This window comes from Penicilliopsis zonata (assembly GCF_001890105.1).
Source record: "Penicilliopsis zonata CBS 506.65 unplaced genomic scaffold ASPZOscaffold_4, whole genome shotgun sequence".
Lineage (NCBI taxonomy): Eukaryota > Fungi > Ascomycota > Eurotiomycetes > Eurotiales > Aspergillaceae > Penicilliopsis > Penicilliopsis zonata.
In genome coordinates this window covers 881,963-894,677 of record NW_019208914.1, presented here as the reverse complement: position 1 = coordinate 894,677, position 12,715 = coordinate 881,963, and the positions used below count along the sequence as shown (strand labels likewise).

Below are 12,715 nucleotides of genomic sequence, written 5' to 3'. Positions count from 1 at the left end.
GTTCCGTCTGAGGAGCGAAGAGCCAGGCGTGTAATTCCATTCCTGTGCCGGCAGGACAGGCGGCTTCGTACTCGAAACAGCAGTTGGGCGGCCGGTCCAGAGATGGAAATCCCGCGCTCTCGTGTTCGCTTTTAAGCTCCCCTCACAATCACAAGTGGTCTGGAACAGAAAAGAGCTATCGATATTGATATTTAAATCTAGATCTGCAATGTTGAGGCTTATCTCCCGGTCTGCTGCTCGCGCGGCTTCCACTGCCACCACGTCGCCCCAGACCACCAAGGCGGCTGGAGATATCTCGTCGGTATTCCCCAGCCTGCGACCAGACTATACGCCCGAGCCGTTGCCTCCACGGTTTCGGGATCTGAAGTTGCGTTTCTTCGAGAAGAATGAGGAAGCTTTGACGCACAGCTGGAAGAGACTGCTGGCAAGTCTGCAGGGGGAAGTGAGGAAGATCCAAGCTCGAGGTAGTAATGTGAGTTGAGATCCCAAGTTATTGAATACCGTCTCCGCTGTGATTTATTCTTTAGGAGATTTACAAGAGAGTCTGACTGGGACAAGATCATCCCGTCGATCCAATACAGTCATGTCGTGTCAGGCAAGCTCTCTGAAGCTACGATGACTGAGATTCGGCACCGAGGCACCGTTGTCATCCGGAACGTAGTGCCTAGGAACCAAGCGCTCGAGTGGAAGGAGAGGATCAAAGACTACACGGCTACAAACAAAGAGAGGATCAAAGCGTTCCCGCCTGATTCGCCTGCGGTGTATGAGCTGTACTGGACGCCCTCGCAGGCCGAAGCAAGAGCCCATCCCAACCTGATGAATACCCAGCGCTTCCTCCAGCGGCTGTGGCATTCGTCGGACCCTCGCATGCGACTTTCCACAAGCCATCCGTTGTCGTACGCAGACCGTCTGCGGATCAGAGAGCCTGGAGACTCGAAGTTTACGTTAGGACCTCACGTGGATGGAGGCTCCCTGGAGCGCTGGGAGGATCCGGAGTACTCGAGTGTCTACAGCAAGATTCTCGGGGGGAACTGGGAAGAGTACGACCCGTATGATGCCAAACATCGGTTGAACGCCAAGATGGATCTGTACAATGGTGCCGGGGCGTGTTCCATGCTGCGGTTTTTCCAGGGATGGATGTCCATGTCGGACACTGCTCCGGGCGAGGGATCGCTTCACGTGTGTCCCATGATTGTCCACAGCACCGCGTACACCATCCTGCGGCCGTTCTTTGACCCGGTAACCTCCCGTCCGGCACTGGATGCCACCTTCCCTGGCTCTGTCCCAGGAGCATGCCAGGAGTACAACCCCATCACGCATCCCCATCTCGAGCTGCAGACCACGATGGTCCCCATCCCCAAAGTGCAGCCCGGCGACTTTGTAGCCTGGCACTGTGACTCGCTGCATTCCGTGAACAAAAAGCACCGCGGTTCCAAGGACTCCAGCGTCCTCTACATCCCCGCCACTCCGCTCTGCCAGATGAATGTCGACTACCTGTTGAAACAGCGCCAGGCTGCTCTCACCTACTCGCCGCCCTGGGATTTTCCCGGGGCCGGAGGACCGGGAGAGCTGGGCTTCCAAGGCGCTATGGACTGGGATTCCCTCCATCCAGAGGGTAAACGCGCGATGGGTCTGGGCTCCAAGCCCTGGGAGATCACCGAGGGCATGAGTGCAGGTGAGCAGCAAGCAATTCACCTTGCGAATCAAGCATGTTTTAGCAAGCTCTCTACAACTAGTTAAATGTAAATTCATGTCAGCAACACCCAGAACTTATAATAATCTACCTAAGAAAAAGCATTACTTAAAGAAGTCTCAAAAAATATGGATTAAAAAAAAGAACTGTGTAGCTGTGAATAATCCCTGGCGGAACATCGTCGGAGCTGTCCAGACTCCAAACACACGCCAAAAGCGCCTCCGTCACCACCGACTGCTTTCCCTCCCGCCCTCCAGAACGACCACGCCGCTTTCTCCCCCCCCCTTTCTTTTTCTGCTAATTTCTCTAGATGCTGAGTTCTAGTCGACGGTCATAATGCGGCTCCAGGCGGCACTTTTCTTGCTCGCCGCGTGCGTGCCATCGGCGACGGCCGTTTTCAAAGACGAGGTCGACCACGTCGACTTCCACCACGCCCTCCTGGGCATTCCCTCGGTCGACACGACCTTTTTCCTGCGCCCGTCGGCTTCGTCGAGCGCCTCACTTCTCTATACCCTCTCCGAGAAGTCGATCCTCGGCGCCGTCAACCCTAGAGATGGCTCCATTGTGTGGCGGCAAAACATCACCCGGTCGTCGTTGTCGGCGGCGCAGCAGCAGCAGCAGCAGCAGCAGCAGGGATTCCTACGCGGGAGCGATGAGTCAAACACCGTGGTGAGTGCCGTGGGCGCGGATGTGTCCTCCTGGAGCGCCGTAGATGGCAAGCTGGTCTGGGAGAATCGGTTTGCCGGCGAGACCGTGGCGGATCTGGAGGTGTTGGAGTTCGAGGATGCCAGTCACCCTGCGACGGTTAAGGACACGATTGCGCTTTTTGCAGGTGCGGTGGGCACTGTCAGACGATTCGATGGCGGGTCGGGAGATGTCAAGTGGGAATTCAAGGACCAGAGGTATTTTACAAAGTCCAAATGGGAGTTTTTGTTCATTTGTGAATCAGTATGCTAACATATTCATCCGGTAGTGGTGATCTTCCCTTCCAGGTGTTGTCCTCTCCCGCCGAAATATACTATATCTCGCTGCATTCTGTTCCGTCAAAGGGTTACAAGATCAAGATCACCTCACTGGACCCTCTTACGGGCAAACCGGGCCAGCAGTATGTTCTGAGCTCTGAGAATGAGGTGGCCGGGCCCGAGTCGGTCTTGTTTGTCGGTGCAAACAACGCTTCCCCGTTGGTTGTCTGGGCGGACAAGTTGCACAAGACGTTGAAGGTCAATGTGATCGGCTCGAAGCAGGTCCACACAATCACAATCGACAACGAAAGCGGCGAGGAGATCCGTTCTATTACTGTTCACGCATCGCGCAAGTTGAACTCGTTGCCCCATTTTCTGGTCCAGTACGAGACCGAGTCGAGCTCCTGGGCTGACGTCTACCACGTTGACTTGAAGGCCTCCACGGTCTCAAAGGCGTATCACCTGCCGCGCACGCAGGAGCGCTCGGTCTTCGCGACCAGCAACAAGGACGCAAATGTGTACTTCACTCGCATGTCTGAATCAGAAGCTGCAGTCGTCTCATCTGCGTCTCATGGCATTCTTGGGCGGTGGTCTCTCCAGTCACCCTCCACCGAACGGCCCCTCCATGCCGTGGCGGAGGTTGTCGTCAAGGGAGACTCTGTGGCTCTTCGGTCGGCGGTCGTCACAGAATCCGGTGACTGGCATCTCATTCAGAACGGCCAGTCCGGATGGACGAGATATGAAGCATTGGCCGGGGCATTGGCCGCGACTTGGGTCGAGGCGGACGATCAGGAAGAGCTCGCTCACGAGCTCGAAGTAGAGGGCCACCAGAGTCTCCTTGGTGCTTATTTCCACCGCGTCAAACGCCACGTACGGGACCTCCAGTATCTCCCCGATTGGCTCCGGGAGCTTCCCAGCCGGGTCATCACCAGCGTTTTCTCGGATGAAGTCACAAACCTCGACAGCTTTGGAATCAACATGCCCGTTATCGTGGCTACTGAGAATGGCCGCGTATACGCTCTCGATACCGGCAAGCATGGTGCTGTTGCTTGGAGCGTGAAGGCCGCAGAAGGCCAAGGCACGTGGGACGTCCGAACGATCGTGACCCAGCCTGGGTCTGCCACTGTTTACGTGGAAGACGGCAGCTCGGTCACCCTGAACACCACTTCTGGGGCTATTCTTTCGCGGACTGCACCCACGACCAAAACCAAGTCGTTCGCCGTCGTCAAACAGGACGCTTCTTCTCCGGTAGTCATCGGTGTCAAGGAAGATGGCACCCCTCTGGATGCGATCAACGGAGCAGGATTCCTCGTCACGCTGGGCGACGACGGGCGTGTTCGTGGATGGACCGCCGCCGACAACAAGTATCCTGTCTGGGAGTTCGCGCCTCCCGAGGGACAGCGGATCGTGCGCGCCACGGCGCGCCCTGCTCATGACCCTGTGGCTTCGATCGGCAAGGTCCTGGGCGACCGCTCGGTCTTGTACAAGTACCTCAATCCCAACCTTGCCCTGGTGACCGCTGTCAGCGGCAGCACGGCGAGCTTCTACCTCTTGGACGCGATCTCCGGGCAACTGCTCCACGCAAGCACCCAGCGCGGGGTGGATACCACGCAGCCCATCCCCTCTGTGATCTCGGAGAACTGGTTTGCATACTCCTTCTACGGCGATGCGGTGCAGGAAGGCGATGCCAGGGGCTACCAGCTAGTCGTGGCGGAGTTGTACGAATCGCCCACCCCGAACGACCGGGGTCCGCTGGGTTCGGCCAGCAACTACTCCAGCCTATTTGGCGCAGAGCCTCTCCCCGCCCCGCACGTCATCTCCCAGGCATTTGTGATCCCTGAACCCATCTCCCACATGACCGTGACGCAAACCCGGCAGGGAATCACCACCCGCCAGCTGCTGTGCACGCTGCCGGCCTCGAACTCCCTCATCGGCATCCCGCGCCCGGTGCTCGATCCCCGCCGCCCCGTCGGCCGCGACGCGACCGCGCTCGAGGCCGAAGAAGGTCTGTTCAAGTACCATCCCTTCCTGGAATTCGACGGCAAGTGGTACATCTCGCACGCGCGCGACGTGGCGGGCCTTTCGACCGTGCTCTCCCGGCCAACCCTGTTGGAGAGCACGAGCCTTGTCTTCGCCTTTGGCGGCGACATCTTTGCCTCGCGCGTCAACCCGTCCCAGGCCTTTGATATCCTTGGCAAGGGCTTCTCCAAACTTCAGCTCGTCCTAACCGTTGTGGCTCTGGCGGTTGGTGTTGTCATTCTGGCTCCAATGGTATGTTTTTGTCTCCAGTTTTGATACACTCCTCTCTTGCTTTCCATCATATTAACTTTTACAGGTTCGGAGAAAACAGATCAACGCCGTGTGGAAGGCGTCCAGCTAGTTTTGTATAGTGAATTAATATAAACTATTTATCATAGCGTTCATCATGTCACTTCAGTAGTTGTATTCGACTGTAGTGAAGTACTTTATATATACCCGAATTGCATTACTATTTATATTATGCTATGAAACATAGAATGCATCCCGAAAGTAAGTAGAGCAGAGCGCCTCTATCAGATAACAGGCCTCCATCCAGCCGAGAAAGAGAAAGATGTAAGAAAACTATGCTGTCGTAGGGACGGAGATGTTCTCGTCCGCCTGGTCGAGGGGCACTTTCTCGTCGTTGGAGCCGTTGACAACGTTGTCATGCTCCGCAACGACCTTCTTGACGACGGGAAGAGTCTGTTTCCGACTCTTGCCGTCCACTTTACCGAGGATCTCGATCTCGGTGCCCTTGAACAAGACCGGGCCCTTGATGAGAGTTGGATGAGTCGAGCCTTCACCCTCTGGAGTAGAAACGATCTGGCTGACGAGGTCGCGGGCGGGCTCGTCCAGGTTCGGCATATCCCCCCACTGCCAATCGAGCTCGCCGCCGTACTGTTTCGGAAAGCTGGTCGGGTCCATGAACGAGGTGAGCGTGGGTTTCACCTCTGCGGCGCTGAGAATGAAGATCTTGGACGTCGTGACGGGGTCGAACCAGCGTTTGATCCAACCCCAGACGGTGGGGAAGAAGGAGGGAGCTCCGATGATCTAAACTAAATATCAGCATGGCGATACCAGACCACCCTGTAATGTAAGTAAAGGAAGATGCTTACAAAAATACGGTCAAGAGTCTCTGGGTAATGCGCCGTAGCCAACACACTAGCATCCTGCATGTGGCCCTTGAGGTTCCAGAACTGCTTGAGCCCAACACCACTCACGTCGACGATGTTGTTGGAGGAGACAATCGGGGTTTCCGGGTTTGGACGGCCCAGCTCGGAGCACAGGGGCATGACGAAACGCAGCAGGTTCTCGTACAGGGCGAACAGACGGAGCAGCCGCGCCGGGACGGTCGACGCCTGGTGCGTTTCGGCCGTCGGCGTGGTCATCGTCGAGTTGTATGCCGCCATGTTCTTGCTGTTCAGATGCCGGATCTCAAACACGTACACGGGGATTCCGCGACGATCGCGCCGGCCAGTCCATTGGGGGTACTACCACCAATCAACACAGAACAAATGAAAAAAGTATACGACATACGAGGAGTGCAGGCTTACCATCCGGCGAGCCGCCTCGTACGAGTCAACGTCGATATTCTCATACAACGCGTCGATCTCATTATCCCGTCGCCAGTCCTCTGTATCCTTGAACTGGCCGAACGCGGCATTCACGTCGAACTTGCGTGCACGAAGGAAGCGACTGTCATAGAGTATTAGAACAATATTCCCTTACGTCTGTAAAGAAGGAACGTACAGCATCGTCGCGTCGTCATGGCTAGGACCCCCACTAGACACCGACGCCGGTGTATAATATCCCTTCTCGGCACTCAACGCCTTCAACTCCGCCAGCTTTTCCTCCTGTTCCGTCGTGAGATGGTTCAGATGCCCCGCGAGCCATCCCTCGCCCGCCGCCAACGTCGCGGATGCGACGGGATCGTTGTGCGCGCTGCTCTCTTGTGCTTGTGCCGGATCGCTTTCTGCGGGCGCAGAACTTCGCCAGAGAGGCATTTCGTTCCAGGGGGGAAGCTGCTTATAGTCTTAGCTTAGTTCCTGTGGATGGTGGACGGTTGAACGGTGCATCCGATGGCTGACGGATCGAGTCGGACGATGTCGCCTTCCAGGCTCGACCGGAACCGGCGGAATCGAACGAATCTGAGGAGTGGAGAGGCAGGGAGGAGGACGGGCTCGTCGAAATCAACTGGCGCTGGATGGTTGTCGAGGTTCAGGTTCAGGTTCAGGTTCATGACGGCGTTGCAGTCAGATCAGTCGCTTATGTCAGCTTACAGGACTAGTCAATAGTGATCGTTGAAGTATACAAGTAGTCTTATTTACTATGTTGTCTAGGACTACTAGCACATGTTCATGTGATTCGATTTTGTACAGATTTCTTTTGATAGAAGGAAGACGGTTTAATCCTCGGTGAGATCGCCATACTCCCACATCCCCCGTCTCTCCTGCTTGGCCTCGTCTTCCTGGTCACGGAGATGGGCGAGGGTGTCGGCCGCGGCGCGCTCCCAGGCCTTGAGCTTGCGCGGCACCATGGCGAGACCCTCGCGGACAATCTCGGCGTTGATGCTGTGGTTCAGGTTCTTGGAGACCGAGGGGTCCAGCAGCGTGACGTGCAGGGTGCCCTCTGGCGAGACGTAGTCGACATTGGCGACTAGCTGGCGGTCAAAGGTCTGCTCGCCGATGAAGCCCACCGCGTCGGCCAGGTAGTCCGCGGCCACGGGGAACTGGAGGAAGGAGAGGACGGCCTCGACGGCCTGGGGTTTGAGGGTCTGCGCCGAGAACTGGGGGCCCAGCGGACGGAGGCGAGACCACGGCACCACCTCCGAGTTGCCGAAATCAATGTACAACACCTCTGCCTGCTGGTTCTCGCGGTCGTTGCGGCGGATCCGGGCGCGGTACCACTCGTTGTCCTCGGTGAACTTGGCAGAGACAAAGTCGCCGGCCTTGGGCGGGCCCGCCAGCGGCGTCTCGTTGGCCTTGTTGAGGTGGAAGGACCGGAAGGCGCTCATCATCTCCGTCAGCGCCGACGTGCCGGAGCCGACCTGCTGCAGCTTCACGCGCGCAGAGACCGGATCGATATAGGTGACCATCACGTCGCGGTAGTCCTTGCGACGAGCAGCAGCAGCAGCAGCAGCAGCAGCAGCCTCAGACTCGGCCGATCCGTGACCGTTGGCGGGCACGGCTTGCACTTCCTCCTCCTCCTCCTCGGCATCCTTGCTGGGGTCCCAGTCGTGCCAGAGACCCTTGCGGGCCTCCTTGGCGCGCTGCTCGGCGGCAAAGTATTCGGTGGCATGGCCAGACTGCTCGGCCGAGTAGGCGTGCACGGTCGCCAACCCTTCCTCCAGGAGCACCTTGGTGAAGTTCTCCTTGTTGACATAGAGGGTACCGATGAAGCCGCCGACCTTGTCGATGGTCTCGACGTCGATCTCCACGTCGCGCTGCAGGCATCGGCGGTTGGCGAGGTCGTGGGCCTCCTGGCCACAGGGCTCCGAGGGCTCGCCCGGGTTGCGAGCCGACTTGGGCGCGCGGATGCCCGACAGCACGAGGGTCAGCTTGGCGTTCTCGCGGGGCACCAGCACGGTGAAGCGCGCGCCGGACTTGACAAAGTCCACGATGGCGGGCACCCGTTTCTGGCGCTGCAGGATGGAGACCTCCATCTTGGCCTTCTGCAGGCTCTCGGAGTAGTCCTGGTACTGTTTGGTCTTGGGCGGCTTGGGCGACCACATGCCGCGAGCCTCCTTCTGGGCGTCGGCCTCGGCGACCATCAGCGCGTCGTAGTCCGGGGAGCGGTCATCGTCGTCCATGCGGTGGCGGATGACCGAGGCGTAGCCGGCCTCGACGAGCGCCAGGGCGATGTTGGTGTTGGCCTGCATGACGGTGGCCACGTCGCGCTCCTCGTATCCCTCGCTGGCGGGCTTCTTGCCGTTCACGGTGACCTTGACATGCTTGCCGATCAGGCGCTTGCGCACAAACTCCTTGGCCTCGGCGGCAAAGGGCGCTTGTTTGGGGTCGGACGGCTTGGGCTGCCGCACGCTGCTGAGACTGATCTTCCGCTCCTGGCCGGCCTTGTTGCGGATGAAGAGCGTGTCCGCGTTCAGCACGCGGGAGACCAGGTAGTCCGCGTCCGCCCCGGCAGGGCCGCCCTTGGATGAGGCTGCAACGAGCCCCGTGAAGAGGCCCTTGCGGCCGTCCTTGGCGGATTTCTCGGCGTGACGCAGGGTAGCCATGTCGCCGCCGAGCAGGGCGGAGTGATGGTCGAAGCAGCGGGCCAGACCGGCCTCGAGCAGGAACTGGGCGATGTTGCCGTTCGGGTGCAGCACGGTGGCGATCAGCTGGCCCTGCGGCGTGACGCCCAGCAGGGAGACTTGGACCCTGCGCTGCAGCAGCCGCGACTCGACAAAGGCGTGGGCCTCGTCGCCGTACGGCTCGGCGGGCTGCTCCTTGCCCTCGGCGGCGGCGGCGGCGGCGGCGGCGCTGACTCGCTTGGCGGCGGGCGTGCGCACGCCCGCCAGCGTAACAACGGTCTGCAGATGCTCGTGCGGCGAGAGGAGCAGCCGCAGGACCAGACGGTCGCCGTTGAGCACCCGCTCCACGATCGCCGTCAGCTTGCTATCCCTGTACTGGTCGACCAGGGCCTTGGCGTCCTCCAGCTCATACTCGGTCTCGACCCGGCCGCTCTCCTCCGCCGCGCCCCAGATCCCCTTGCCCTCGCTTTGGGCATGGGCTTCGAGCGCCCGCAGCCGCTCCAGCAGAGCAACCGTCTCCTCGGACTCGTCGGCGCGTTTCCCTGCCTCCTCACGCACCCGTGACCACCCTTCCTGCACGGAGATCTCGGGCAACGACGCGTTCGTGCCCGGCAGCGTGATCACGCCGTAGTCCCGGCGAGCGCCCGTGGGGATGGTGTACAGGACCTGGAACTGGATGACCTTGCCGACGAGCAGTTCGCGGAGGAATTCGCGGGAATGGAAGGCAAAGGCCTACTCCTGTTAGAACCACAGATGAAAAAAAAAAAATAAAAATAAAAATAAAAAAGCACTCAAGGTACAAGACAATACCTCATCGCCCTCCCTCCGTAACCTGGGAGCAGAGACATACGCCAAGCTCAGTGTGCGTTCCTGGGAGCGGTTGGTGACATGCGACAGGACGACGGTGTCTCCCGACAGCACGTTCTTGACGCGGGCTTCAAGAGGCATGGTGGAGAGTAGTGGAAGTGTTTCCTTGAAACTCAACTGGAAGAAAGAAAGAAAGAGAAAGAATTGAAGAAAGGGGATTGATGGAAAGGAGGTGCGGAGAGAGCAAGACACGACACAGTGTCCCGAGGAGTTTGTGGGGAGCTTCTGGCCGAGCTTTGGCCATGTCAATAAGTAACAATAGACATGGTAACTAGAGTACAATAGTTAACTATACTATTCTTAATACTACTGCTCTACTTACTACTGTATTACTCTATGATAGGGATATTAATTCATTCAATCAGACTATCAGACTGTCGTTAATTTATGCGGCAATACCAATGACACCTAACTGATTAGCCAGTTCCTCAACATTCTCTCGAATTTCTGCAGACAGACTTACCGCAGGCAGGGCGAGCACCGGCGTTTCCAGTCTTCTTGGAATCCTCATGGCCACCACGGCCGAGGTCGTCAGTACCAGAGTGAACGACGAGGGTGCGCTAGAGATCATTAGAGGTGGGTCATTCATATACAGTGATAAATCAGCTTACGCCCAGAACGCTCTCGGCACCGATCAGCTTGATCAGCTTGTCCTGCGTGGAACCGACGGCGTTGCCCTCGGCATCGGTCTTGAAGTTGCCCAGATCACCGACGTGACGCTCCTCGTCGGTGGGAGCACCGTGGGTCTTGCCAAAGGGGTTGACTTGAAGAAGAAGGAGAAGGAGATTAACACACAAGTTCCTGATGGTTGTGTTGGTTGTCTTACAGTGAGGACCGGCAGAGGTGCAGCCGTTGGTGTTGTCACCGAACTGGTGGACGTGGAAGGCACGCTCGGCGTTGGCATCGTGGCCCTTGATGTCCCAGGAGATGGTGGTAGGGGCGCTCTCAGAGGTCTGCTCGAAGGTGACAGTGCCGGTGATCTTGGAGTCACCCCGGAGAACAGCGACTGACTCGTTAGCACAGCATAGACAACACAATAACACAATAGACAACACAACAGATAATACAACAGATAAGACATAATAAACAAGCATTGCTAGACTCAACCCATCATAGGCTGGCCACAAGGTGCTCAAATCTGCTCAACCACTCTGAAGGTCCTCGTGGGGACCAATGGGAATCTGATACACATACCGGCCTTGACCATTGTGACGGTTTGATGGTTATCTGATGAAACCTGCGTGGAGATAGAGATCTGAAAGAAGCTCGATGGCGAGAACAGGAGATGAAAAGGAGAGAGAGAGAGAGAGAGAGAGAGAGAGAGAGAGGGAAGTTCGACTCTCTTTCCCCCACCTCTGGCGGGGCTCTCGGAATGACGTTTTGTTGTGTTATGCCGCTCGTACTGTATTTACAGGCGGGCAGTGGTGTATCTTGTGTTATTTTCTACTTTACGGTATGGCTATGTATGCTCCGTCTTGATTCCTAAGCAGACAGCCTGGACTCTACCTGTTAATTACCCCGTAGAGGGGTTTGAATTAGACTCGACTACATGGTAATACTGAAGTAAAAGCACAGGCTTGTTCCTAACCAATCATCAATATAGAAGGGTTCTAGATATACGGAGTAACTACTGCTAGAAAGATCATCGAGCATAATAAGATCCATTGTCAATCTGTCTATCACTCGCAAGCATCATAATTCATAGTACTATTTACTTTGTGGTATTTTCTTCCTTTTTTTTTTTTATAATATATTAACGCCCCATTATGTCATAATTTAGGCCACAATCTTGGCCTTGAGGATCTCCTTGAGGGTCACGGCATCGGCGGCGAACTTGGAGATACCCTCGCGGAGCTTCTCGACGGCCATGGCCTCCTCGTTGAAGTCGAAGCGGAAGAGCGCCTCGTCGTTGAGGTAGCTGCGCTTGGGGATGTCCAGGGTGGTGGCGGCGGCGGCGTCCAGCTTCTTGGGCACGGCGGCAGTGGAGTTGAACAGCTCCTCAAGCAGGGAGGGCTAAACCGTTAGCTAGACTCTCAGGGATCAAACACCCAGAAAGATGTACTTACAGCAATGGTCAGGTAGTCACAGCCGGCCAACTCGGTGATCTCGCCAGAGTTACGGAACGAAGCACCCATGACGATGGTGTTGTAGCCGTACTTCTTGTAGTAGTTGTAGATGCTCTGCACGGACTTGACACCGGGGTCCTCCTGGGCGGTGTAGTCGCGCTTGTGGGCGGCCTTGTACCAGTCCAGGATACGGCCGACAAAGGGGGAGATGAGGAAGGCACCGGCCTCGGCGGCGGCAATGGCCTGCACCAGAGAGAACATCAGGGTCAGGTTGCAGTTGATGCCGTGCTGGGACTGCAGGATGTGGGCGGCCTTGATGCCCTCCCAGGTGGAGGCGATCTTGATCAGGATGCGGTCCTTGGAGATGCCGACTTCCTCGTAGAGCTAATCCTGAATCAACATCTCCCTTTTTTTTTTTTTTTTTTTTTCGAAACTTTCCGATTATGATGCTTACCTTGATGATGTGAAGGGCCTTGTTGACCGAGGCCTCGGTGTCAAAGGAGAAGCGAGCGTCGACCTCGGTGGAGACCTTGCCGGGGATGATTTTGAGAATCTCCTTGCCGAACTCAACCAGGAGACGGTCAAGGGTGGCATCGACCTGCTCATCGACAGTCTTGCCCTGTAGACAGAGAAATGTTTAGCAACTTTCCTATCCCATCCTAGGTAAACTGCCATACCTGCTTCTTGCCAAACTCGACAGCCGAGTCGATCAGGCTAGCGTACTCGGGCTTCTTGGACGCAGCCAGGATCAAAGAAGGGTTGGTGGTGGCATCCTGAGGCTTGTACTTGCCGATAGCTTGCCGTGAAATTAGCGGATGGTCCGGAGAGAGGTGGTTTGTCTGACAATTCCTGACAATTC

General features: G+C 57.0%; 6 protein-coding genes across 6 annotated transcripts in view; 2 read left to right on the top strand and 4 right to left on the bottom strand.

The window, feature by feature from the left end:
- Nucleotides 1–214: 214 nt before the first annotated feature.
- On the top strand, nucleotides 215–1,767 carry ASPZODRAFT_113242 (hypothetical protein). The gene is made up of 2 exons (XM_022721056.1): nucleotides 215–472; nucleotides 559–1,767. The coding sequence occupies exon 2, from the start codon at nucleotides 616–618 to the stop codon at nucleotides 1,738–1,740; it is 1,125 nt and encodes a 374-aa protein (XP_022582912.1). The 5' UTR covers nucleotides 215–472; nucleotides 559–615; the 3' UTR covers nucleotides 1,741–1,767.
- Nucleotides 1,768–2,029: 262 nt separating this feature from the next.
- ASPZODRAFT_61779 (hypothetical protein) lies at nucleotides 2,030–5,035 on the top strand (the record flags this gene model as incomplete). Its single annotated transcript, XM_022729012.1, has 3 exons — nucleotides 2,030–2,595; nucleotides 2,667–4,926; nucleotides 4,991–5,035. 3 exons carry the CDS (start codon nucleotides 2,030–2,032, stop codon nucleotides 5,033–5,035), a joined length of 2,871 nt encoding a protein of 956 aa, XP_022582911.1.
- Nucleotides 5,036–5,071: 36 nt separating this feature from the next.
- On the bottom strand, nucleotides 5,072–6,878 carry ASPZODRAFT_130424 (hypothetical protein). Its single transcript, XM_022722499.1, has 4 exons — nucleotides 6,424–6,878; nucleotides 6,228–6,369; nucleotides 5,790–6,164; nucleotides 5,072–5,724 (listed from the first exon to the last, which is right to left on the bottom strand). The coding sequence occupies exons 1-4, from the start codon at nucleotides 6,675–6,677 to the stop codon at nucleotides 5,257–5,259; spliced, it is 1,239 nt and encodes a 412-aa protein (XP_022582910.1). The 5' UTR covers nucleotides 6,678–6,878; the 3' UTR covers nucleotides 5,072–5,256.
- Nucleotides 6,879–7,078: 200 nt separating this feature from the next.
- On the bottom strand, nucleotides 7,079–10,350 carry ASPZODRAFT_165280 (hypothetical protein; the record flags this gene model as incomplete). The annotated part of the gene is made up of 4 exons (XM_022726706.1): nucleotides 10,254–10,350; nucleotides 10,113–10,198; nucleotides 9,734–10,061; nucleotides 7,079–9,655 (listed from the first exon to the last, which is right to left on the bottom strand). Exons 3-4 carry the CDS (start codon nucleotides 9,869–9,871, stop codon nucleotides 7,079–7,081), a joined length of 2,715 nt encoding a protein of 904 aa, XP_022582909.1. The 5' UTR covers nucleotides 9,872–10,061; nucleotides 10,113–10,198; nucleotides 10,254–10,350.
- ASPZODRAFT_130423 (hypothetical protein) lies at nucleotides 10,126–11,013 on the bottom strand. Its single transcript, XM_022722498.1, has 5 exons — nucleotides 10,985–11,013; nucleotides 10,617–10,796; nucleotides 10,402–10,553; nucleotides 10,254–10,350; nucleotides 10,126–10,198 (listed from the first exon to the last, which is right to left on the bottom strand). Exons 1-5 carry the CDS (start codon nucleotides 10,995–10,997, stop codon nucleotides 10,176–10,178), a joined length of 465 nt encoding a protein of 154 aa, XP_022582908.1. The 5' UTR covers nucleotides 10,998–11,013; the 3' UTR covers nucleotides 10,126–10,175.
- A 503-nt stretch (nucleotides 11,014–11,516) lies between these two features.
- ASPZODRAFT_130421 (hypothetical protein) overlaps nucleotides 11,517–12,715 on the bottom strand; it is a 1,581-nt gene continuing 382 nt past the window's right edge. The window contains exons 4-7 of the mRNA XM_022722497.1: nucleotides 12,534–12,652; nucleotides 12,311–12,475; nucleotides 11,857–12,240; nucleotides 11,517–11,803 (exon numbers count right to left, since the gene is read on the bottom strand). Coding sequence (XP_022582907.1) covers nucleotides 11,567–11,803; nucleotides 11,857–12,240; nucleotides 12,311–12,475; nucleotides 12,534–12,652 — 905 coding nt within the window. The 3' untranslated portion in view covers nucleotides 11,517–11,566. The remainder of the gene's footprint in view (nucleotides 11,804–11,856; nucleotides 12,241–12,310; nucleotides 12,476–12,533; nucleotides 12,653–12,715) is intronic.